Source organism: Emydura macquarii, unplaced genomic scaffold (assembly GCF_026122565.2).
Source record: "Emydura macquarii macquarii isolate MOO-44397 ecotype Brisbane River unplaced genomic scaffold, CSIRO-AGI_Emac_v2 contig_554, whole genome shotgun sequence".
In the NCBI taxonomy this organism is placed as follows: domain Eukaryota; kingdom Metazoa; phylum Chordata; order Testudines; family Chelidae; genus Emydura; species Emydura macquarii.
In genome coordinates this window covers 13,587,527-13,614,479 of record NW_027130691.1, presented here as the reverse complement: position 1 = coordinate 13,614,479, position 26,953 = coordinate 13,587,527, and the positions used below count along the sequence as shown (strand labels likewise).

At 39.9% G+C, this 26,953-nt stretch overlaps 1 protein-coding gene across 10 annotated transcripts in view; it reads right to left on the bottom strand.

Moving 5' to 3' along the window:
* Positions 1 to 26,953, bottom strand: part of FBRSL1 (fibrosin like 1) — a 690,776-nt gene that overhangs the window by 329,774 nt on the left and 334,049 nt on the right. For 8 of the 10 annotated variants that reach the window (XM_067539808.1, XM_067539803.1, XM_067539799.1 and 5 more), the window contains one exon: positions 25,706 to 25,741. The exons of the other annotated variants lie outside the window; for them this stretch is intronic. In XM_067539808.1, the coding sequence (XP_067395909.1) occupies positions 25,706 to 25,741 (36 nt within the window). The remainder of the gene's footprint in view (positions 1 to 25,705; positions 25,742 to 26,953) is intronic. 10 annotated transcript variants of the gene reach the window in all.

Below are 26,953 nucleotides of genomic sequence, written 5' to 3'. Positions count from 1 at the left end.
CAGCCGGCAGCGCAGGATCGATTTTGCGGGTTCGACTGAGCGGCAGTAAAAACTTGCTCAATTGAACCCGGAAGTCGAATCCACCCCAATAAGTAGCATAGAGCTGCATCGACGGGAGGGCATTTCCCATTGGTGCAGCACAGTGGAGACGCCACGGTAAATAGATGTTAGAAAGTCTACAAGAGATATACAAGTTATTGTACGTAGCATGTGTATCCTCCCGTCGACTGCTGCCGAAATCCACGGCCAGTGTAGACCAGTCCTCAAAAATGTACTTGTTTAGACTCAACGCTATTCTGCCACATTATCATAAGGCTTGCAGCATAGTACAGACTGACTCCACATATTTCTCCATTCAAATTTAAACTGTCTTTGTATGAAACATTCATGTAATAGTTTAATGGAAGAGTATCCAATCCCGCTTCCTATGGACTGATAATGACCTAAACTAATGTGCCCGTCTGTCCTTTGCCTGAATATCTGTCTCTTGCTGCTTCTCATCCTCCTTGGTTCTGCAATTTCCATGAATATTCAACCCTGACAAAAAGCTTTAGTGGTGTTATTAAAAGGGGGGAGGAGAGGAAGGAGGTAATCTTATTCACTAAAACTTTTCCTAAAAATAAGAAATTGAGTCATCATGGTGCTTCTTGTAGGGCTTATGCATTCAAACTTCTCTAAATGAAGGACTGCACCATGCACTGAACATAACCATATAGATGATAGTACACCATTACCTAAAATTGAACTGAGTCTGTTCAACCTACACTGCACTCCAATTTGTCACAGGAAACAGTTTTCCCAGCCCATTCACATAATGAATGTAGATATGAAGTTAATACGAAGGAAGGTGAGCACCCTAAGGGTTATTTAAGCTTAGACTTCGCTGTCATTCCCTGCACTATTTTTTAGGCAGGATTGCACAGTGGATTTATATTTTTAAGGAAAACAGGTGTGTGTGTGTGTGGGGGGGGGAGGTGGTAACTTCAGCAAGATTTGATGTCAACATTTATTGTGACCTTGTTGTCAAGAAAGATTTTCATACAATGTAAAACATTTAATTGTTTTTGGAGAATGACACTGAAAGACCTAGACACTGGCTATGTATTTTTCTGTAATGCTGATGGCGCTCTTATTTTAATAGGAAATTCAATACTGAATTAATCTGATAAAGTGCAAAATATAGTTTTGAAAGAAAAGCTCCATAAAACAAGCAAACAAGACTCCCAACAAACTCACAGAGCAGATTGTTAAGAGATCTGGGGTGAAATCATAGCCCTTTTTAAGTAAAAGGGAAAACTCCCATTGAGTTCGATAGGGCCAGAATTTCACCCTCTGGATTTTAGTCCCCAATTCTACCTTTTAACTTAATTAGACACATAATGACGTAGCTTTGCTAGGTACTTTTGAAGCGTCTCACCATACTCTCTGGTCTTGATTTACCTAAATAATTTTGAATTATCCACACTTTTGGCCACCACACAGTTACATTCTCCAGATCATTAATCAATATGTTACTTCATACAGGTCCTAGCAAAGATCCTTCCATGCTAGAAACTATTTTAACCTCCTTCTATGTTGACCACATATTCCAATACTTGGTTTTCTATCTCTGCCTGTTTCTAATCCATAACAAAACTTTCCCTCCTCCCCCACGACTAGTGACTTTTCTTAACAGCCTTTTGTGAAGGACTTTATCAAAGGCATTTTGAAAGTCCAAATAAATTTTATTTTCTCTCTCTCTTCCTTATAAACTAGTACCCTGACTCTCTCAAATAACTGAAAAGGTTGGAGAACCATATTGTTTCTTTAGAGAAACCAAGATAGTTTGCTCCCATCATACAATGGTTATCTAAGAGTTTCTTATCTTAATTATTGTTTCAAACAATTTATCTGATATCAGCCTATGTAGTTTTTATTAAAATAGATACAATAACGACTACCATCCAGACCTCTGGTATAACAGCAGATTTTAATGACAGATTACATATTTTTGTTAGAAGGTCACTATTTTTTAGATGCTTCAGAAATACTGTATCTTCAGCTCTTCAAAAAGAATTTGTATGGTGGTTTTTTTTATGTCATTAAAAAATCCAAATCCCATTTATAAATCACATTTTAATTTATCTTTGGGTCAGATTATGAAACCAAGGGATTTCAACTGGTCCAACTAACACAAGGTTCTTCCAAATGTATATATTTAATATTCTACTATATACTGAATAACTAGCAGTATTATAAAGACAAATCCCAAGCAGAGTCTGAATAGAAGATAACAGAACAAATAACAGTCACATGCATTAAATACCGTCACTCGTAGTTGATGCAAATATTGGACCAATTCTAGTAGCAAAACAATTTATAAAATTGTTTTAAAAAATCTGCTTATACATAAAAACTGCTAACGCATTCAAAGTGGAGTATGTATAGTTAGTTTTAGACTTTAAAGCCAGAAGAGACCACCAGATCATCTAGTCTTATCTCCTGTACATCACAGGCCATTGACCTCTACAGGTAACCTCCTGAAGCGTGACATTTAGGAATACACAACGTGGGTCTGGAAGGGATGACCTGGACCACTGAGTCCAGCCCTCCAACCCCATCACACTATCCCACTAATAAATATATCAAGCTCTATCTTAAAACTAATTAAGTTGAAAACACTCTTAAGTGATGGTGGGAAATAACATTCCCCCAACCCATATTTGCCTTATATCGATGGTTCCCAAACTTTTTGTGTGAAAGCCTCACTAAGTAACACTAGGTAAAACAAGCACTCCCCTCCCCACCAGGTTGGGAACCATTGCCTTATATCATGCATTGAAAATGTTCATTATAATGTCAAATTAGAAATATTGTAGTGATATTTGACTCTGCAAACTCTTCCTCATGTGAGCAGTCCCTGTGAAGTCATATGGGTTCAGGTTCCTATCTGCAGATAACCCCCAACGTTTTTTTGAAAGGGGCAGGCACCTGCAAGTCTGAGGTGTCGCCAAATCAAGGCCTGTGGCCTGGGATATATAAAGGAGCCTACTAGAATTAGATGTCCAATTCCCATTGAAAGGCAGTGGTAATGAGTACTGTATTATAAATATTAAAGGCCCATGGGATTAGCATGCAAAGAGGCACATGCAGAAGACAAACTGACTGAGGTTTAATATTTCACTTTTCCATTGAGGTTTTTATTGTGACTTACAGCCTTACATTCTTTGGTATCCCTACATCTCCTCTTCACTTGACACAAGTGTCACGAGGGCTGGCTTGAGGGGGTGGGGGGCGGCATTTAGTATATTGTGTGACATCAGTATGTCAGAATCATGATAATTCGTGTGAGATATACCATGTCAGGTACTGTTAGAAAGGATGTAGTGTGCTGAGTAAGATAATACTTATGTTCATGTATTATATGTGAAATGAAAGTTATGAATGTATTTCATAATTCTGTATCTCAATTTGGGCTGGCTGAGACACACCCCACACAGAGAGGCGGCAGGACAATAGCCCACTTAATGGCCCATTAAGACACTCACAGAGGCAAGGGGACCAGGAAGAAACAAAAGGCACACCTGAAGAGTTACCAGGATTGGCCCATGTGACTCTGGACTCCATTTTAGTTCTTGTGACTTTCCACAGGCCGCATGGCCAGGGACAGAGGGTATATAAGATCAAACCATGGAATCCATTTTGTCTATGTTCCTGTCCAGCTGCAGACACACACCTACCTCTGGATCAATTCACTGTGCAACTGAACCAAAGGACTTAGACACATCCAGGTACTTCCAGGATGTGTACCAGAGGGAACTACACAAGCTTGCAACTACACATTTCTTCCAGAAACCTGATGTATATGGACTTTTAATCATTTGTATGTATGTGATTGCTCCAATCTTTTAACATTTCTCTCCTGATTTCTTTCTTTCTTATTACAATAAACCTTTAGTTTTAGTTACTAAAGGATTGGCTGGCAACGTAATATTTTAGGTAAGATCCAAACTTATATTGGACTGGTACTGTGGCTGACCCCTTGGGGTCAGAGGGAACCTTTTTAGTAAAGAGCATAGAGTTTAAATAACTGGTCTCTTTACTGGACCTAGTGCTGATTTGAGAGCCAGGAACTGGAATGCAGTAAAGGGGGCCATGGGCATTTGTGGACTGGCTTCTTGATAACCACAGTGGGGAAATCAGAAGCAGTTTGTGGCTGGTTGGGAAGCCAGGCTTCAGTGTCACACACCAGCGCTGGGAGAATCTGCTCTCCTTTTGCAGCCTGCCCTGATCTTGGCATTATCAGTTGGCTACCCTGGGCACGGGACGGGCCACAACAAGTATACCACAAAGACAGCAATACTGCTTACAAAATGTGGCTTATCAAAAGATCTCACCATCTCCTTGTTATTGAATCTGCCATGTAGCCAATTTATACGTGCAATAGTCTCTTCTCTGAAGTATCACTAAGTTGTAAGGGAAAAAAACAAACATGACTGCCAGCCTCCAAGTATTACAATTTCTTATGACTTTACTGTGGAACATTAAGACAGGATGAAGAATTAGCTGTGCCATGGAGAAAATTTGCTACTGTCAAAGTTATTTAGTTATTCAGAGTTACGAATATGATTTGCAGCTACCAAAATTCAACTGGGCTGTATTAAAATTGTAATTTGATACTTGGATATAAATCTCTTTAATAAAAGTGTGGTGGGGATGATGTTATCTATATAGAGAGATTAATCTCTATTTAAATGCATATAAATTCAGGCAAAATGAACGATAGGCAGAGAGGATTCCTACAAAGTCTTGTGTTGTTGCTGCAGCTGGGGCGAGGGGGGTGGTTTGGTGATTCCCCCCCTCCCCCCCCTTTACTACTAGTGAAATGCTATGTTTTCTGAAATCTATTTGAACATACTTTGCATTTAAGCATGAAATTTTATTTATTATTCTCGCTCTGAACTTTCCACGGCATTCCTTTCATCAGTTAAATTCCCCCTTTTGAAACAAACATCTATTTGAACAGAAACAGTCTTTTAAAAAAATCAAAGCATTTTCAGTGAAATGAAGTTTTCTGGACTGAATTACCCAGCCTACACCATAGTATGCTCAGCCACTGGAAATTATTTAGAAACAACCAAAGTATAGGGCCAAAAGGCCTGAGGCCTTTATCTGGGCCACATGATTGATGTGTTGTGGGCCCTGATGTGGTTAACAGTGATTTTTATCTGTTGCTAGCAGCAACAGTCAGAGTCTCAGCATGAGGCCAGCAGCAGGCCTCATTGCTGAAGCAGGCCCGCACACAGGGACAGACAAATAGTCTTTTCAGCTGGACAGGTCTCATGGGGGGTTTTGACATAAAGGGCCCTTTGGAAAGGCTGGAATTGTCAGTCCTTTGATGGCCCCATACTGGGCCATTAGCTTCTGTTACTAATTTGCTGTGCATGTGAGAGGGCAGAGCTACGTGAACACCTGCAAGCTGCTCTGGTGCATTGTGGGAAGGATTTTATAGGGAGAGCAAAGGAATAAAGGATGAGGCATAACCCCTCCATCCAAAGGGCAGATGACACAGACTATTATCATTTTAAATCATTAAAAAGACAGCTCTGAAATAACATCAAGGGGTCTAAACTCAAACCTGAAAAAGCAAAGAAAGCAAGAAAATTCAGAGTTAATAAGAGGCTATACTTTCATTCAACATGCACAGGTTTTGCAAGAATTTTCACGCAGAAGTTAATCTTATGTTCTGGAACACTGAGGTAGAATGGAGTTGGTTAAGGAGAGAAGTTCAGTGTAAATCATTGCTTTGCTTTCTGCACTTTTGTGATCTGAACCGCCCCCCTTGTCCCCGCCTCAAAAAATGTATTAAACTATAATGGGGAAAAAAATGCTGTTTTATAATCAAAATGACAGCTGACAGATCTTAGACCATAACAGTGATAGAAGGACTAGCTATCTTAACTCAGTAAATTTTAGACTCGGGATAAAATATGGAGCAAATCTCTATTGTACATTCTATACTCATACAGCATTCAATATTTTCACTAATGAAGGTGGAAGCTGCACCTGCAGAACATACAATAAGGATCTGCAGGGCAACTTGGGTAGAAGTGTTCTGCCCCTAGCATGCAGATTATTGATACAGTGAGTCATGAAAAGCACTTTCAGAAATCCTGAGTTAACCTTCTTAAACATGGATTATTGAGTCTTTCCAAAACAGACATCATGGACTCCATGTTACCTGCCATGGGATAAATTTCACTCCAAGCAGTGGGGAAGCACAAGCTTATGCACTATTTAAACCCTCAGAATAGGATTTAAGATTAAGGTGAACAGATTTTCTGATGGCATGCTACACAGCACTGAATTTCACTCACGGTGAACTACAAAGGCTCTGAGTCTCGAGCTACTTGGTAAGCTTCTTAAATCCACAGATTCATGCATCCCTAACACTATATAATATCAATATTTTTGCACTTTCCACCTGAGAATGTCACAGAGCACTATAAACATAATTTGACTAAATAAATTATAATGCCCAGCTCTGATATAGCACTTTTCACTAGTAGATCTCAAAGCACTTTACAAATAAAGTCAGTATCATTATCCCCATTTCCACAGAAAGGGGAGGTGATTTGCCCAGGGTCACTCAGCAGGCCAGCACAAAGCCAGGAACAGAACCCCAGTCTCCCGAATCTCAGTCTAGTTCTGTATTCACTAGCCATAACAGCACATCCTGAGAAGACGAGAGAATCCCACAGAAGAGTTAACTGAGGCACAAACACTTTAAGTGACTTGCCCAGAATCACAGAGCAAGATGATGGTGGAGTTGGGAATAGAATACAAACCACCTGATTCCTAATCTTGTGTTTTAAAACACAAGACTGTGCTTCCTCTTCTGGTTAACGTACAGGACGCTGGAATTATAAGCGTTAAAGACTGTAGCTTGGGGGGGCGGGGGAGGGAGCCACTTTCAAGTAATGTTTGTTAGGTGATCAGCAAAAGAACATATGTAAAATCATTAACTGGTTTGCATCCTTCTGGATTCAAATGGCTAAAGAGTAAGTTTGCTATCAGGCTGAGTTGCAAGACTTGCAATAAGATCACAAAAGTTGGCAAACACCACTCTCCTCATATGCCTGATGAGACAGTTATATCAGTGGCACTTTCTGCATTTACTTGGGACCTCTAACTCTTCATTGTTGGTCACCTGCAGAAGGGTGAAGAAATCCTGCTACTATTCCATTCCCATCCATCTTCCTGCACAAAGGGGTGAAGAGTGACCTAGAGTGTAGTGGAGGTAGAAGGGAGTCTTAGGAAACTGCTTGCCAGAGAAGGCGATGGGAAGAACATGGGAAGAACATGGAACAGACACACCCCTATGATTTTATCAATATATGAAGTCATAGACTCAGTGCCCCGTTGAGGACATTTCCTGCTCTGTTTCTGCCATTCACAACAGATTTTTAACACAAATGAATAAAACTGCCAGGTGTCACATCTACCATTCACATTTTGAACCATTTGCACACCTCAGACCATGTCCCAGAGACTACAATCTGTGCTGTTTGTCCAGAAGCATACCACGCAGAGAGCTGGCAATCAGAGCAGCAAGCAGCTTTGTTTCTGCGTATTTACACATGATTTTATTCAATTCCTCCATGCAATATTCTTCTGTTCCTTACTCTTCCCGATCTGCCCAGTAATTTTCCTTATCTGTACACTGTGAAAATACAATACACCTTTCAGGAAATTTCATTGCAGAACTGTGCTTCCTCTTCCAACAAGCTTGTTTTGATTCCTGACCCAACCACCTCAATAGGATTGTTAAACAATTAGTTCTTGTGGCACTATAACCTGCCATAATACTCTGGGTCCACAAGATGTATAGCGTGTGTATACTGTATTTTAAAGCATGCCAGCTTCCTGGTTTCTATGTGTCATATTAGTCTCAGGTTCATTTGCATTACTCTTCATGCCATTTTATGCATGTTTGACCACATATACTTCAAACAAACTAGAACGCTTAAATTAACTTTCACTATTACATACCTCATTCAGATCTGCAATAGCTACTCAAAGGTTTAGGGCACTGAATTCCAGCACATTGTGAGGTCATCTGGATTTCAGTACTGTGTTCCAAAGGCCACCGACCACATCAAATTCTGCCAACTAACCAAACAGCTGAATAACGGGAGGTATTTTTCTCTGTTAAAATTTCTTCAGATCATCAAAAGCTTGCTTTGTTCCTAAAAAAATACTTGAAAACTTCAGCAAGTTTATGGAGAAGCTGATTTCTTACAGGCTAAAACACACACAATACTTTTGTTCTTTAAGCCAATCACAATGCAACTAGTCAGTGGTGCAGAGACTAATTGCCGTCTAAAGCGTTAACATCCTTCAGAAGAAATGATCAACTCTACATCAATCATTGGCCTTTATAGAAATAAAGTCACTGAAATAAAACACTGCTGCACAATCAGTTTATCTTGGTTTTGAAAATATGTGTCTTGGCTTTTATTTTCCACATAAGTGCTTTGACTTTTTTTTCCTAGGTACATCAAGAGATACATAATAATCCTCTGACAACATGGGGGCTTTTGTGTGTGTTTGTTTTATTTAGATACCACTATGGTCCCTACAGAATCCCTTTCTCTATATGCCTGTTCCAGCCTTCCAGCATTCTCTCCCCCTGCTTAGGACCAAAACTATATTCTATTATAAGATCATAACTATCTTCTGCTCCATCAAGATGCAAGAAATAATGGGACAATCTCTCTCTCTATAATATTTTAGATGAGCTGTAAAATTTACACAGTGTCTGGCTAGCTCTTTACCAAAAAATGTCCAGGAACCTGCTGCGCCTTCTCAAGTTTCCTTGAAATACTAACCAATTCTTGCCTTTTCTTCTCACATTGCACCAAATGAAGTCTTTACTGGAAGCAGCATCTTTCATTTCCCTGCAATTTTCTGTAAACAGGAGAGATCCATTTGGAGATAAAGAGACTGATTTTGGCATGCCCAGAAAAGCTTTATTTTTTAAGACAAATATTTGAAGAAAACATGTGTGCTGAGAAACATTGGTGTGTGTTCGTTCTGAATTATAAGTATAGAAATAAAGACACAGTCTGTTCCAAAACAACTAAATACAAAAGGAATCTTATGTAGATGCACAGGCATGATGCAGTCAAGGTAAGATTTAAATAAGGAGGGCAAGAGTATCAAACAGCAGAACCAACCCAGAGAGGTTGCTGGAAAAAGAGTGCCGAACACGTGAGATTGCAGCACTTCAGTTTGGAAACAGGACAGATGGCTGGCCGCCTTGTCCCTTCAGCAGAAGACAATATTTTTTGGTTTTCATCAAATTCTAAACGTCACTAAGCATAAACCACGAGGTTGTCATCCTAATTCCATCGTTTCTGGGTCATTAGCATTTTCACATACTATGTTCCCCCTCCAGCAAGATTAGCCAATTTTTAGACTCCCTTTTTTGCCCCTCTGAAAAATTCTCTTTTGAGTAACATGGTCCTTCTTTCTAAAGACTAAATTTAAAAATTGAGTTTCCGAGATTTACATACTGTACCTTCTGTGGAAATGCATGGAATGAACGATGGTTCGATCCAAATATCTGTGGACTGCAATCTGACTCATACTTTCAATGCTTTTTCTTATCAAATAATTTACTCTTTGTAAACTCTTCAGCACAGTGATGTGCCTTTCTCTGTGTGTGAACATCCTAGCACATTGTGGGTGTTACCAGAATACAAAAAAACCCAATTAATAACTTAGAAAATTCTACAGACATGCATTAGGCTGTCCCTTCAGTATTGCATCCCATTCCCCCACTACTTGGTTTTCAAAATGTTTCATTTTATGGACCACACTTGGAGAACAACTGCCTGAAGACTGACTGAGCAACTCAGACTATTTTTGACATAGTCTGTCTTTTGTTGATTAAAAGAGACACTGACAGTTACTGCCACTGGCCTCCTGTTATCAGAGAAAGTACAGAAAAACACCATTCAGTTTGTGTGTAAGCGTCTAAGCATGGGCATTTCCTTCTGACTTCTCCATCCACACCCCCTTTAGCCCGAAAGCATGTATTCTGGACAGGCAGCCTCCACAATGTCTATAAAACCCACTGACATTACCAGATGAGCAGCAATTTAGTCATCTGTACAGTATTCTGCACAATAATTAACAGGAGCCACAGTTATTAGGCTATACTTCAAAGACACAGTCTCACCCTTGATAAGATTTCATGAGAGCTCTAAAATTAATGTGCTAAATATTTTTCCTTTTTAAAAAAAACCAAAAAAAAAAAACCACAAGAACACCACAACAAGCTTCTAGACATTTGATTACAAAATATATGCATATGACAGACATCAACAAGCCCACAGGAAGATTCCTGCTTCAGTATTCAATGCAGCCTCAATAAATATTTCAAGGTTTCAAATGGATGCTTTGCAATAGCAGAGTTTTCATTTGCACAAGTGCCGGAAGGAAGCATTCAAAGCAGGCTTAAAGCAAAAACACAGTATTTTCCTGTAAAACTTTAATTGGGAAACTGACACTATATAATCTGTACATCATTGCCTCCGAGCTGTTGTTAAAAAATTAAAGCTGTATCAAAAGAACTGCTTTGTTAAATTAACACGTTATGCATACCAGACATAATCTGTGCCAGGAAAGGAAATAGCTTTGAGTCAGAAACCCATTGATTGTTATGGTTGTCATTGCAAGTGTCTGAGCTGTGCAATATGAGCAGACAAAGCAGAAATATACTTCCCATCCTATATATATGTCTTATACACACTTTTTTTTTTTTTGGTGAAACCCAGTAGGCAAATAAATGAACAAATGGTTCTTTTATTATTACAATCAACATGATTATAAATCATAGATCACATCATGTGATCCTGCATTAAAGTAATAATATCACCCACTTCTTGTACAGTGCTTTTAGTCAGTAGATCTCAAAGCACTATACAGAGGAGGTGTCATTGTTCCTATTTTACAAGGTTGGGAAATTTAGGCACACAGCAGCGAAGTGACTGGCCCAAAGTCACCCAGCAAGCTTTCCCTCTTTAAAACTGAACTAACAATGCCCACTTTACCTCTGAGATTTGCGGCAGAGTAGAGGTCTTTCACTACCCAGCTGGAGGTGCCATATTACACCACTCCTCTGTTTGGTGCATGATGCCTTTATGTTTTATCATGATCTGATATTCCAGTGCCCAATTTCCATAATCAGTCCTGGACAATACACTTTCCCACAAGGTGCGGTGGATAGAGAAGCATCCAGTGTTCCTAGCGCCTGGATGACGTCCCCATTTTCTGTATTTTAATCCCCAAAGGCCCATGCACAGCTACTACCCTCTGAGATAGGACTAAACCAGACTCATCTGAGAGGCCACCAACACACCTTCTTAATAAGCCCCAGGAGTAGGGCTATTCCTTCTACCTGAAGCAGTGGGCAAAACAAGCTCTGACAGGTCCAGGGAGCAAGATTCAAAAGACAGAAGGAAAGCACTACCATTAGGGCACTGAGCATGCCCACAGTGCAGGTTTTTTTAAAAAGGAGCAAGGAGGTTAAGCTGCATAAGGAGCTGCTGCGTGCTGTACTTTCATAGCTGAGAATCATGCCTCTATCCACAGCCAGAATTACTGAAGCAGGAAAAGGACATTGCAAGAGCTCTCCTGTTTCCAACTTCATAGCACAACTTTAGACCATTGCTGCTCACATTTAAAGATATATGCTGGAATTTTCAGTCTGCCAAACGGAGTTAGGCCATCCAGTGTCACTGAAATTAAAAGGAAGTTTTATGCCTCTCTCCCTTGGACGTCTCTGAAAATTCCATCCATAAACTACAGAGAACAGTGCAGGATTCTCACTGGTTAATTCAAAACCGGCAACTTCATTGATATCTGGTGGCCTACTTTGGGGTATATAAATCCAATCACATATACTTGGAGATTTGGGAGTAGAATCACCATTCTTCCATTCTAAAAGCACAGTCCTATTCCTTGAGCTAAAGGAGAGCTTCAGCTAGCAGGAGTAGGTCTCTTTACCTATCTGTGGGCACCACTCCACACACAAAGCGCTTATATTGCAGGTGAGCTTTACAGCCCAGGTTTTCAAAAGGGGCTGGTGATTCTGCATGCCTTACCTTTGGAATGTTCAACCTGGGAACCTTTAAGAGGCTTGATTTTTCAGAATATACGGAGCGTGTCCCCTTTAAAAACCAGGACCCTTTGATGTGTCTCAAATTGGTCAGCTGAAAAACGGAAGCACTCAGAATCACTTTTGAAAGACTTAGCCATAATGTTTCTTAGATATCTTGGTTTTTTTTATAGCTTTGTTTTATGTGACAGTTTGTTAAACATGTTTTGTGCACTGAGAATCCTAAGATGCTACTGTATTCCACAGAGGTGAAGATGGGTTAACAGTTTTGAGCCTTTCAAGATAAGTAAAATTTCCCTTGACGTTGTAAACTCTTCAGGTGGTTACAGGCAACAGCTTCTGCTTTTTTTTGATGTCTTCTCAGAAAAGAGCTCACATAATTTTATCAGCCTCTAGGGTGACCATCAGATAACCAAGCTATTCCTGTCTGAACCACTCAATGCGTCTCAACCTTCCTGTCACTGGAAATCCACAAGACAACCCGGGGACTTGTTTTAACCATACAGCTCACAGGTTAACTGATTAAGTAGGTGGGAACTGATCCAGCTCAGCTCAGAGTGTCTTTCTCTGCTAACCAGAAGCTGGCCACAAGCTGCACAGAGGATATTGCAGGATATCTGACCGCAGATATTGCGCTGATAACGAAACAGTTTTGGTGAAGTTACAACTTCCTGTTTGAGTGCTCTTACAATCACATGCCACCTTGGAGTGAATCTTGAGCAGGAAATGGACTCAGTTAAACAAGCTGTCAGGTTCCTCATATGACATATATACATTACTGGATGGTGTTTTCAACAGGAACCATTTATTATTTTCTACCACACCTCAGCCTTCTAGAAATTAACTAAGTTAGGGCTAGTAAGAAAATGCCAGGAAGTCCTTAAAGTGGTGTAGTGTGTTAATGTTGGAACAAATCTGTGGCCCCATAAGGAGTTCATGGTTGTCACTTATGCAGCACTTCATGGCCACTTCAAACTTCATTGTAATACTCAAGATCCCCAGTTCCACACCACTTTCTCTAAAAATGCTGACTCCTACTACTCTAGGCTAAAAGCTGGTACCTTGAGCTTGCTAAGAAAAGCTGGGTGAACAGTGGGGTAAAAATGTTCTGTGAATTGGAAAATGAGGTTTGATCTGACTCTGATCGTGACCCTTGCATGTGTGCTTCTAACAAACACTCAAGTTCTCAAGTTTTGCTAGCGAGAATATTCATATAAAGTGTATCTTAAGCATGAACATTCTCTGAAATTGAATTTCAAATTGTTCAGATTGTCTCATTTCAAATTCACATTGTGTTGGTTAATTACCTGAGGGCCTGATACAATGCCAAGTGAAGTCAATAAAAGCACTCTTACTGCATTGTATCAGGCCTTAAATCTCTTAGTCAAGACACAGTTTAGGAAAATCACCAGCACAGCCCCAGTTCCAAAGTTCTAACAATGAATTTTTACAATGAGCTGTTTAGAGAGGAAAATCAGTTCACCAACAAATTCATGAATAATTTTGAAAGATTAATAAATCACGTTTTGCAAACAGAAAGAGAGGTGAAAGTCTACAAACAACTTGTATTACAATTATATGTCATTAATGATTTACTCAGCTCTAGCTATTCGTGGTATAGGGCCTCTCTCTCGCTCGCTCTCACACACTCACACACTCAAGTTTAGCCAGCTCTTTACACCATTTTCCCCTTGATTCATTACCATCTCTTTGTTACTACCATCATAATATATCATTATATAAAGGAACATAGTGTGCAGTCCCATAGCAGCCTACAGGTAAAAATGTCTCTGGGTGCCACACTTGGCCAAAGGGCTATTGAACTAATTATGTGTTGATAAATAAATATTAAGGCAAGAAGAGACCATTATGATCAGTTAGTCCAACCACCTGCATAACTTCACCCAGCAATTTCTACATCAAGCCCATAACTTCAGTTTGAACTAAACTTTGCTGTGTATATGCAATGTGACTTCAGCTGGCGTTTCCAGACACCTGGTGCCTATGCACTCCTGACATGTTCCATAAGGGCTACAAGTGTTGCAAAGCTTCAAATATGTTGCCCATGAATCTATCATCCTCCAAAAACTCCTCAGAATACTATGAGTCTGGGCCACAAATACCCAGAAACATATGGAGTAAGTCAACATACAGCTGGAAGAGGGGTATAGGACCATGCACTATCCATCACTAAGCACAAGGATAGAAGACAGTGAAGGAAAAAGTTTAAAAATCAGATTAAGTTTCTCTGGAAACCATCAATTGTGGCATCACGTGCCATGTGAATTTTCCAGCCAGTTTATTGTTCTAGTTGCAGAATTCTGGGTAATTCACAGAATTAGAAAGTTTCTGGAAGGTTTCCATAAATAGTGAACTGCCTTAAAATCTAGCAGATATGTAATGAAAACATGAATGAATAGCTCATCAGCATTCCTTCCCCCCCACTTTCCCAAAGAAAGCTCTGGCCACTGCAGGACTAGTTGGGATTTTTGTTGTGTAATTTAAGTGGTAATCAAAAGAAGTTTGTGCTCGAAACTGACCTCGAGGTTACAAACCTCTGCAGCAGGTTATAAAATGCATTTCCAATCAAAAGCAGCAGCCACGTCGTTAGCATGTACGAACCAGAAAGATTGTAGTGGTTATTAAAAGAAGCTCTGGGTGCTTGCATCTATGCCAGGAGGAGATTACTAAATCAGGTTAAAGTAGCAGAAAATTCCCACAAAAACAAAATAGGGCTAAGGTTGTTGAAAGTAGTTTTATAAGACCTCAGTGCTCGGGAGTTCCTGTTCTGTGATGGGTTGAAAAGATGAGAAAGCAGCTGCAGTAAAAGACTTATGATCACACCTACAGCCAGCACCAGTGAAAAACTAAACCGACATTAGCCACTTCAAACTGTCAGTTAAAAATTCCCTCAAGAAATTGGTCTGACACCACCAGAATATTTTAATATGCGATTAAGAACAGCCAACTTTATAGCATGGCAATTACTATACTTCTAGATGATGCAACCAACATATACATTCGAGTCATTTACCATAAACAATAGTCAGGTCAAAAGGCAAAACATTTTGTTTTATAAGTCACCATAATGCATTGCAGGGTTCTCTCAAACCTGGGTGAATCATCTCTGATGCAACAGCTAAACACAAGGGAATGAATTTCTGCCCTTGTCCTGAATTTTCTTCTTTTCGTGAGATGGAGTCAGTTCCTGTGTGTTATTTGCCATAAAAAGGAAAAGGGCACTTGGGTGTTATTTCAGTTTCTAAAAAGTTGCCAACCAAGTCACATTGTGTGTATCTGGAATTAGCCACAAGGGAAATGGGAAGCTGGATCTCTAAGAAGGTGGCAAGTGAAAACTCGTATTGTGCAACCACCACCCTATACAGCTGACAAGGATTTCTGCCCTTACCCTCTAACAAAAAAGTACATTTGGAGGAAAAAATCCAATCCCCACAGTCACATCCCCACTACCTCTTCTTTCTTCACACCCAAAGGCTGAAAGACCCTCTTCCTAGCCATTCACAGCAAGGTAGACAATGAATCTTGTTTCATTTTCGAAGATCACAGGCTGCTGTTCTCTTAGTGAAGCCAGTGAGGCTGATACACATGCTTATACAACCCTTCTTTTAAAGTTGAGAGCGGTGTAATTTCTTTGCTCAGGTTCATTCCCTGGTGAATGGAGTGTTATTTTCCTCCTGAAGATGCAACTGTGCATAACAAGGTGGTGTACATTTTTAATGACTTGTTAAATTGCAGTCAGTCTGCAACAGTGGGGGAAAAATCCAAATCCATGTAGTACACTAGATTTTTCCCCCCCAATTTGCAGTTTTCATAACACTGTGTTAAATCTTTAAGGTGTAATAATATTAGGAACCAAGGTGAGAGATCTGACTTGGGCATCTATCTGTTGTTTTGTTAGCTGAAAAGCTGCACCTTGTTTTCTGTTAGGAAGGTGATAGAGCTGGACAGGAAAATGTGTCTCTGGCCTTTAACAAACAAATATATATACATTTTTAATAGGGGGTGGAACGGAGCAGAAAGGATGAAGACAGACCAAGTGAAACCTCACCTACATATTGCAGTGCAGACAACAATTAAACAGTTGTTTTCCACTACAGACAATTTTGTGACTGGTGTTTAATGCATGGAAAACACAACCACAGACCTATTTGGGGACTAGCTAACAAAAGTTGTTTGTATGTGAGAGGGAGTATTTACTGAACTACACAAATAAATCATCTTAATCTATTAACACATCAATTGATATATATTAAATTACATCCTCTTAAGCAAACACAGTACATTCAAGGGTCACTGGACTACTTTCCTCTCCCCCACTGTCTTTTATTCCATGGCTAATTAGACCAACACAACACACCATTTGCCTTTTCTTTTCTTTTTCTGCCAGTGTTTTAGGTTAATGTTACTGTTATTTCCTCCCACCGTTTCTCTTCACTCAGTGGTTTTGGGTGTAGGTTTCAATAAAAGCATACAAAATATGAGAGAAAACAAGATAATAAATTCCCCCCTCCACCCATGTTAATTTCCTCTTATGAGCCCACCACAGCATGAAGTGTAATAAACAGGCCATCTCAGCTTTTGTATTGTCCACAGGGATTGGGTATATAAAACCCTTTGTCCAGGTGGTAATAGCTCACACACAACCCTGAGCCAGAACGCAATAAAAAATCTAAAGGTCCCACTCTCCCACAATCGACATCACTGCCCAGCACAATATTTGCATCAGATAAGCATGCTAGATCCTGATTGAGATGAATTTCTAGTCTATTATTTTTTTTAATAGAGAGGGAAGTAAGGGAAGACTGGAAATGGGTAAGAAGGGAGCATAGGACAAATGTGAAAACAGCTGAGATGCAGACAATGAAGCATGCTGACCTATTACATAAAAAAGCTATGAGATACAACATAACCGCCTTAGGACATTCTTAATCATAAAGGTCCAGAAATAAAGACCAGATCTCCTCAAAATCCTCTGCCTTTCCTCTTCAGCAGAGCATAATCCTTTCCAGACTAGTGAATTCAAGATGGATTTAGGACAGCTCTTTATTTCAGTGTGCAGAGCCATCAGCAGCTAGGCTATCCTACACGGAAGTGCTTAATGCGGGGGGCGGGAGGGATTTTCTGGAGATGTGTTTGTATAACAATTATGGCCTTCTAGTCAGATTAGAGATAGGATTCCCACCACCACCGAGCCATTTAGGAAAAAAAAAGATTTAAAAAATGTAACAAAAAAAATCATATACGAGTCATATGACCCGTCCCTTGAGGGGATCTCAGAGTCTCACAGCATCAGCCGGCTACACTTGCATTAATGCTTGTCGGTTTATGTAAATCAACGTTATCCAATTATGATAATGTCTTATAAACAAAGGGGTGCCCTTGTGTATCTGTTATATTGTCAATATGGCTGCTCTATGAGCCTCACAATCAGACCTTCTGCCAATACCACTGACTCAGACAGACTGAAATTTAGCCAGCAAAGGCCCTTTGTGCTTATTTATGGCTGTGGAGATGAGTGAAAATTTATGGGACTTTTCAGCATAATTAAAAGCAGAATGTCATTTAATAGGAAACAGATTCAAAGAGAAGGGAACTTTTAAAGGAAATGTGTGTTAGGGATGTGCATGGACTTGATTGTTTATACAATTCAAGTATTTGAGTTTATTTACATTTCTTTTTTTGCTTATGTTTTTCATGGGGTTTTTCAAAGACTCCAAAAGCCATTTATGTGTCCAGAATAGTATGTGTGCTAATTTTCCAGCAGCATTTCAGTTCCCAGATTGTAGAAGCATCATAAAAAGACAAGAGGCCAGATCCTCAGCAGATTTAAGTCAACACACTTCCACTGATTTCTGCCTGTCTCACATGGCACACTGCATTAAAAGTGAAGTCCATAAAACAAGCTCAGAGCATTTATTCAGCAACGAGGGCTTGTTTGGGTTAATCCCAACACAGGGATAACCAGGTTCATGCAGAATAAAATGAGTGTGTCTAGAAACCTAGTAAAGGGAAACTGTCAGACTTTTTTAGAGTCGGATTGATGTGCGGTTGGTTATAGTCCTGGACCACAAAGATTCCTCCTGTGCTCCAGGATGGAGGAGTCTTATTTATTAATTTTTAAAAACAGGAACTCAGAGTTAGTCAATGGAACTAATCCTGCAAGTCAGAAAATTCACTGTAGGATAGGGGGGATTTTATAGCAATGCACACACAGCACAAATGTTATAAAAAATAGTCTTGGCACAGTCTTTTTCCTTTACCAATCCCTAAGATAATTTCCATTCCTATTAGAATCTCAAATATTCCTTCTCATATTTAACCCACAAAGTCCCTAGGTAACGGGTACTATTCTCCTTGGTGAGGAGAACTGGACATGACTGTGTTCAGAACCCCATCAGCACTTCTCACTAACTGACTGGAGCAATTTCCCATTCTTGTCCAGCACCTCTTAGCTGACTGAACTATTTCCATTCTGTTTTCATCCCAGGAAGCAAGAGACCCATCCTGGATGTCCAGTATGGCATCTCCCTCCTCCAGCTATCTTAATAGTACGGTCATCACCACAGCATAGGTCCTGAAAACAGAGAAAGCAGCAGGCCTAGATGACATCCAAACTGAGCTGATCAAAAATTTCAGCTCACACACATGGAAGTGGCTCCAGAGTTTGTTCAATACTTGTCTCCTCAAGTTCCAGATAGTAAAAATCCGGAGATAAGCCAAGGCAGGGGCCTTTTTGAAGCCTGGTAAGGAACCATCTGATTGAAAAAACTTGCAACCTATCTCAATCCTGTGTGATATTTTAAAACTGTTTGCAAGACTACTGTTATACCAGTTATTGAACCACTTTTTAATCAACAAAAAGGTTGGCTTTTGCCTGGGTTCGCCATGCACTGAACAGCTTCCGAATTTTACACAATATATCGAAGATGGATATGAAAGGGGATTGATGACAAGACCAGTGTTTGTTGATCTCCCAGTTGTATGATACAGTCAGCCATTGTGGGCTCGTTGCCAAGGTTCCAATGCCAATGGAGGACCACCGCTTCACAAAGTTAATATAGACCATACTGGAAAACAGACAATCCTTTGTGAACTTTTGTGGCAAATGGAGCTGATGGCAACAATAGAACAGCCTCCCCACAAGATAGTGTCTTAGCACCTATATTAATCAACATCAACACAAATGATCAGTCACGCTATCCTGGTACTAAGTACTTTATCTCCACCGATGATCTGTGCATCACCACACAGCACTAGGAGTTTGGCATATTAGAGTGTACTCTGGCGAATGCACTTAACACCCTACATCAGTACTATGCAGCCAACCAACTGCATGCAAACCTAGCAAACACGCAAGTCAGTGCATTCCATTTACAAAACCAAGGGGCCAAAGGCAAACTCAATATCAGCTGACTTGGGATGAAACTTAATTATTCCATAAATCCCTCAGTATTTCTCTCAACCACACACTTTCCTTTAGAGCCCACATCGAGAAAATGAAAGTCAAGGTTAGCATACAAAACAACACTCTCAGTAAGCTGGTTACTTCCAAGTGGGGTGCTGACCCCTCCATTCTGCGATTAACAGCATGGGCACTTAGCTACTTCTCTACTCAATACACCTATGCAGTGTGGGCATGATCCTCTGATGCAAAGAAGCTAAATCCTCTACTTAACACTGCCTCCTGCTATATTACTAGATGCGTTAAGCCCACCAGTCAATAGCCTCTGTAGCCTTGCAGATATTGCTCCTCCTGATATACGCTAGTGGAGTTGAGTGCACAAGGCAATGCACAGATCCAAGACAGCCACTATGTGATATAACACTGATGCTGAGTCAACTGAAGTCACGACAGTTTTCTCGCCACCATTAAATCCCTAACATCGTCACTCAAACAGAAAAAGGTTCAGCTATGGCAAAGAGTAGGGAACAACCCTGTAGCATGTGCACTCCAAGCCCATCAGTCAAGCACCTACTACACAGTCCAGATCAGCCCCGGACTACACACCTTAAATCGACTCCACACTGGAGTTGGCTGGTATAGAGACGCAATGATCGAGTGGGGCTACATCACTGGCCCCAATACCTGTGAATTCAGCAGATAGGAAATGCTTCATATTTTGAGGCTATGGTGCCAGCTGCTTGAGCACGAATGCTCTTTCGGTGACCTGGCGAAGTGTAACAACTGGCCAATCGCATCTGCATGGACGTGGCGGGAAGTAGTATGAGGACATGACTAGATGACCATGGCATGTTAGAACATGGCATTGCAAAGTGCTACATCTAGGCCAGTCTCCAGGGATTTAATTTCTGAACAGTAGAAAGCATATGAAGGGAAGTTCTGCACGTGGATATAATAAAGAGTAACCCCTTGAGGCTGAGGCATTCAGAGCACCTGATGAGTAGCGGCTAGCTTGAGTATCATTATGAATTTAGTGATTTCTTCAGTCCCTTCAGGACTAAGTTGACTTGTCTAGTGATATTTATTTATTTATTACCTGATTTAGGGCTTAATCCTGCAAAGTGTTGCACAGCCTCCACTCTCACTGACTTCAATGCAAGTTGAAAGTACTCAGCACCTTACAAGATTGAGCTCATAATTCTTATAGTAGCAGGATGTGGGCTTTAATACTGATCTCACACTTCCAGCTAATAAGCGGGTGGGGAGATACATCAGAAGAGAAATAAAAAAAATATTCAGCAAAAACCTGACAAACAAAAGAGCTTTGCAGGTTGATCAGAAGTTGACCATCTTGACTGGAAAGGACGGTCAGAAAGAGCCAAATCTAGGACCTAAAACTGGGAATGTCTTGCTTCTGAGCTTTGGAAAGTCAAGGATCGAACACAGACAGATAAGATTCCCCTAGCAGAGCTTAACTGTTGAGACAGAGTAGAGGGTACGAAGCAGTCTCTTCGACAACTAGATCCCAGAGGGCTCTAAAGATGGCCACTAAGTTCTTGGAAACCAGTCCTCAAAACCTCAGTAGAATTGGATAGGAATGACTACATTCAGGAAGGACCCAGGGCAGAGTTGCAGATGTGTCCCATTGCAAGAATCAGGTTTATTGGTGGATAGGTGCATTCACGAAAATTTCAAGTGGTTGTTTATATTATGTTTTGCTCTAACCTTGTCTGTATTAGTACTTCACTTTCATGAGAAGTCACAACATGGCGGGAAGGTGCACTAATCACTCTAAGTTTGAATGCCCCAAACAGAGAAAGAATCATCTCAAGATCTCTTTGTAAGCCTTATGTTTTTTTACACATACCTTGATATATCTGATCTTCGAATATAAATTATCTAGGACACTGGTTTCCGGAGTTCAACAAAAAAAGACATAAAATTGATTAAATGTGATGGGCTGCCAGGAATTTGATGAGGCTGCAGAGTTTGATATTTTACAGCAGCAGAGTAAAGATCAGCTGGATTTGTTGCCAAATGCATGTTATTGTTATTAGTTTTAAAAAGTCTTATTTCAGGACCAAATAAAATAAAATGAAGAGCATCATCCTTCTGCAGTTTGTTCCAGTGGATACTCAGAGACAGCTTGCTTCACTGAACCTGGATCTGCCATATGCTTTCAAGTTTGTTCCCGTCTGTATTTTATCCCTTTCCATTTCATAAGAGGAACAGCTGCACAGATGTTCTAAAAATAAGTTGCATGATTTATTTGAAGATTTTTTTTATTACCCTCTATTCCCACTTCTGCCTCTTCCCCGTCTCCTCTGTACAAAAATGAGTCAAGCACAATTTTAGCCTAGACTTATCTGTACACAATGTTCTACATTTCAAATAGTTGAGGCATTTTAGCTGTGTTCATATCGTCCATGTAATCTGTTATTGTATTTATGTCACTAGTCCCTAAACACATTGTGTCAAACTGGAATGTACAACTATAGAGAATAAATTTTAAAAACGCTCCACAGTGCAACCTTAATGAAATCTAGAAACTGGACCCATGATCAGTGAAGCATTCCCACAATTTCCAAGTCCACAAGTAAAATGTATGGAAAAGGATTTGCCTATCTTAAGTTTTTGCCCAAAATATCTGTTTTGTCTGCTTGCAAGAGACACGTTTCTGCCTCGGAAGGGCTGAAACCTAAAATGTCTGATTTCAGTCATGTGCAGGAAAGGCATAGCATAATTCCTTACCACATACTTGCTAAAATAAAGAAATGGAGAGTAAGTTATTAACCACCAAAAACATGCTACCATTCCATTTCTCAACACAGAGAAAATACACATTTGACATGCTGGGCAGTAAATTCATACCAAACATGTAAGTCAATGAATTTCACCCCTTTTTCTTTTCACCAGTTATCTGTGAACAAATTGTGAAATCATATGCCAAGCAATTTCCACAAGTAGTTTTGGGCTCAACATATTCAAATTTAGGAGTAAAATTTCAGCCAGTGGGAGTTGCTGAGTTGTTGAACAAATGAAAATCAGGTCTCTTATATAAGTGCTTAAATTCATGTTTCCACTTAACTTTAGGTTCCCAGTTTCCCAGTTTGAAAATCTTCTGTCTCTAGCTTGTATATAAGCTGTCAACTGAAGAATTCAATATTTGAGATGATGTGATTGGACATATAGATGACATAGCATTCTATTTGTTTCCTGATTGGATGATCTTAAATCTCTGAATAAGGTTTTTGGCAAATGTTCATGATTATGGATTTCAAATTCTCTTCTTGCCAGTATTTCCTTACAAACTTGGTGTTTATATTAACATTCCTGACAGTAAACTCATCTGCAAGGATAATTGAAAAAAGGGAACATGAAAGGGTGCAGATTCAAAGTGAGTTCATTTAAAAAAAAACCCTAATATGTACAAAATAGTTTAGGATATTTAACCAGTTCTTTGTGAAACCCAGAGCAACCACCCTGCATAGTAACTACATGCCGTTTTGTAAGTGACAGTCTTCCACAACATTAGCCATCACAGGTAGCAAGAGAAAAGTCCACAAGTAAAAGAAACAGTGCCTCCACTATGCCTTACTTTTGTAAGTGCTATTTTTTAAACATGCTTTCACCATATCTGGCAAACAAGTTCTTTGATATAAACAGAGGGAAGTGTCAAAATACTGACTTAGTGCTTAATATATAGTTAGTTCCCCGTGAAAATGAAACCTTTGCAATATATTAAGGACAACCCCTAGTTTACCCAGTCTTGTTGAGTCAGTGGTTAGAACGTCTCACTGCCACCTGGGAGAGTCAGGTTCCAAGCTAAGTTTGGGCCAGCGGGATCTTGGCAGTGTTAGAAGCTATTGTCTTGGCCTTATGTTGGATCAATTTAGAACAGCAGGATAGTCTTAAGGGAAATGGTCAGCCTCAACAGCTGGTACAGGGGGAGGCAGAAGGCAATTTAATAGAGAAAATGACAACCCAGAAGGAAAAGCAACTCCAGCTCAGGCTGCTCATGATCTCAAAATACTGCTTTGGGATGCTAAGATCTCTCCCCTCCCTTGAAAAGGTCTGGGTTGGGTAAATGAGACAACAACACTACAGGACAAAGTCAGTTTTTAGCCAAGGAGCTAAATAATTTCTGAAGATCAGTTACTCAAGACACAAAGATAGATTTCTTTTCAGTCAGCAACAGCAACTGCCCAATGACGAGGTTTAGGGGCTTCTGAACAATCCTTTGGCTTTTTTTTCCATTAAGATTTTGAAGCCCATGTTATGGCAAATTGTTTAATTCCCAAACAAAATTTGTGAAGGCGATTCATTATTATTTATATATTGCCATAAGTATGCATGGCACTTTACAGACGACATAGCCTAAAGAGTTTTCAGTCCAGGTGGATCAAGTCATTCATATGCATGGGAGATTAACTGCTCTATTTTGCACATGTACATTTGAGTCTTCATGTTAGAGCAGAAGATCTCAAGCAGCAAGTGAGTTAAGCAACGATACTCACCTAAGATACAATAAATGTTTTGATTGCAAGGTACTTGAGATACATGTCACCATCATCTGAAGTCTTCAAAATGGTTTTATAAACTCTTTGGACTCCAAGTTGCATCATACTATCATGCCAACGCACTTGACACTGCATTGTGCCTCTGTTACAACAGTATGTGCGTGTGATACAGCCACTCAAACTGGGACACATCTAACAGCTTCCTGACACTTCCCAGTGTTTGGGTGTACACAGCACCAGCTAGAAGCACACAGGTTCCATCACATTACTCCAGATAATCTCTCTCTCTTTCTCGCTCAGCAAATGGACAAATGTGCAACATACATCATTAAAAAAGAAATCACTCTCAATTACTTTAAAAGATTGTGTGTCAGATTGTTATATCAACCTCATAAATAATATGTAACAATCTGCCTCGCTTTTTAGTGTATATTGTTAAAAGGGAGTAGCAGTGGCCCTTAATATCAGATACACATTCCGGGTCATTCACCTAGAAGGTAAAACCTATTTCATGATAGAACTTGCAACAGCAGTGACTGCTGCCAATTGGTATATGTAGGGATTGTTAAATGGATTAATACAGTTCTCATTCAGATGATCATTCAACTTCACTTACAACCACTGCACCAGTAATCAGAAAACACGTGACTTGTTGGGAGACTAGCAATATCATTACATGCATGTTAGTGCCATACATTTCTCCTAAGAGTTGTGTGTAATATGAATCCAGAACTTTGGTGATGTCTTAAGTAAACAACATACACCTGTGTGTGTCTAGTTTCATATAAATTCCATACAATATACTTATACACCTGATTTTTCAGATGGGTGAGTACAAAGGCACACGTAAAAATGAGTGTGCCACATTTACATGGAAAAATACTTATTTGTATGCACAATAATGGTATCTGTGCATACAAATGGCCAGTTAAACACCGGTGTGGAACTGCATCAGCATGCAATTGTGTCTACCTACTTTTGAACTTCAGGGTCTATAGCACTGCCTATAATTATGGCATTCTAATTTACTGGAGGCAAAAACAATCATGTTACCCTGTTCTCAAATCAAGTCAGATTTATTCTGCTCTGATCAGTTATACAGCACAGTGTTTGCCGGCAGGAGGATTTTGACTTCATTGTTAATCAGTTTGATTGAAGGTTCACCGTTCCTTTTAAAACACAGTACTTCTGTCTTGATTAATTTATTAACTCAATTAAAATTTGTTTGGTGTGGTTTTCGGTGAAAGATTTTCAAAGCCACAAAAGGTAGTTAGATGCCTATGTCCCACTGACTTTCCACCTTTGAAAATCTCCTCTTTTTTGTTTTTTAATTTTCATTACCTGATTGGCTAGTCAAAAGCAGTTGAAAAAAAAGACGAAGAACACACACAAAATTCAAGAGACCTGAAAATAGGCTGTTCAATGTTCTCTCATGTGCAGAAGGCATCTCTTGCTAGAAACACAAGACAGTGCTTTGCTCAAAGCTTATTTTTCATGTTTTGTATTCCCTTAGAGTCCGTGGATATGCAACAGGTAATATAAACCTCTGCAATCAACAGCAACAATAGCGAAAGAATTAGCTGTAAAATGACTTACGGAATAGCCTCTTCCTGAAAGCGATTGAGCAGAACTCTGTAGGAGGAAACAATATGCCACAGTAAGTAATGCAAGAGATTATGTGTAATGTAATATAAGAAACATTGTGAGATTTCCCCCCATCCCAATATTTTTGTGGGGAAAACTTTACAACTAAAGCACCTCTTCAGTTATTTTCTGGCATTCTCCATTTTATCACTCAAGAAAGATATCTTGGAGTCATTGTGAATAGCTCTCTGAAAACATCCACTCAACGTGCAGTGGCAGTCAAAGAAGCTAACAGAATGTTGGGAAGCATTAGAAAAGGAATAGATCATAAGACAGAAAATATCGTATTGCCTCTTTATAAAGACATAGTACATCCACATCTTGAATACTGCGTGCAGATCTGGTCGCCCCATTTAAAAAAAAGATATATTGGAATTGGAAAAGATACAGAAAAGGGCAACTAAAATGATTAGGGGTATGGGAAAGCTTCCATATGAGGAGAGATTAATAAGACTGGGACTTTTCAGCTTGGAAAAGAGATGAGTAAGGGGGGGATATGATACAGTTCTATAAAATCATCACTGGTGTGGAGAAAGTAAATAAGGAAGTGTTATTTACTCCTTCTCATAACACAAGAACCAGGGGTCAACCAAATGAAATTAATAGGCAGCTTTTAAGCGAACAAAAGGAAGTATTTCACACAACACACAGTCAACCTGTGGAACCCCTTGCCGGAGGATGTTGTGAAGGCCAAGACTATAATGGGGTTCAAAAAATAACTAGATAGGTTCATGGAGAATAGGTCCATCAAGGGCTATTAGCCAAGGTAGGCAGGGATTGCTGTTTGCCAGAGGCTGGGAATGGCCAACGGGATGGATCACTTGATGATTATCTGTTCTATTCATTCCTTCTGAAGCACCTGGCATTGGCCACTGTTGGAAGACAGGACACTTGGCCAGACGGACCATTGATCTGACCCAGCATGGCTGTTCTTATGCTGCTCCAGTCACTCTAACAGTCAAAGAGCATTTCCAGATGTTGGCTCGGGGACTATTTAACACGTAGTTGTGACAAGCTACATCAGGAGGTGGGGTGGGAGGGTAAACAACCCTTTTCAATTGAGGTGGGGGCTCTCACATTTATTCATAGTGTGGCCCACATCTCAACAGAAGCCGTGATTCAAGAATGTTCTAATCATGCATGTGCTTAAATTCATCCCTATCCAGTACAGAATGGAGCAGCAATACTGGGAATGCTCTG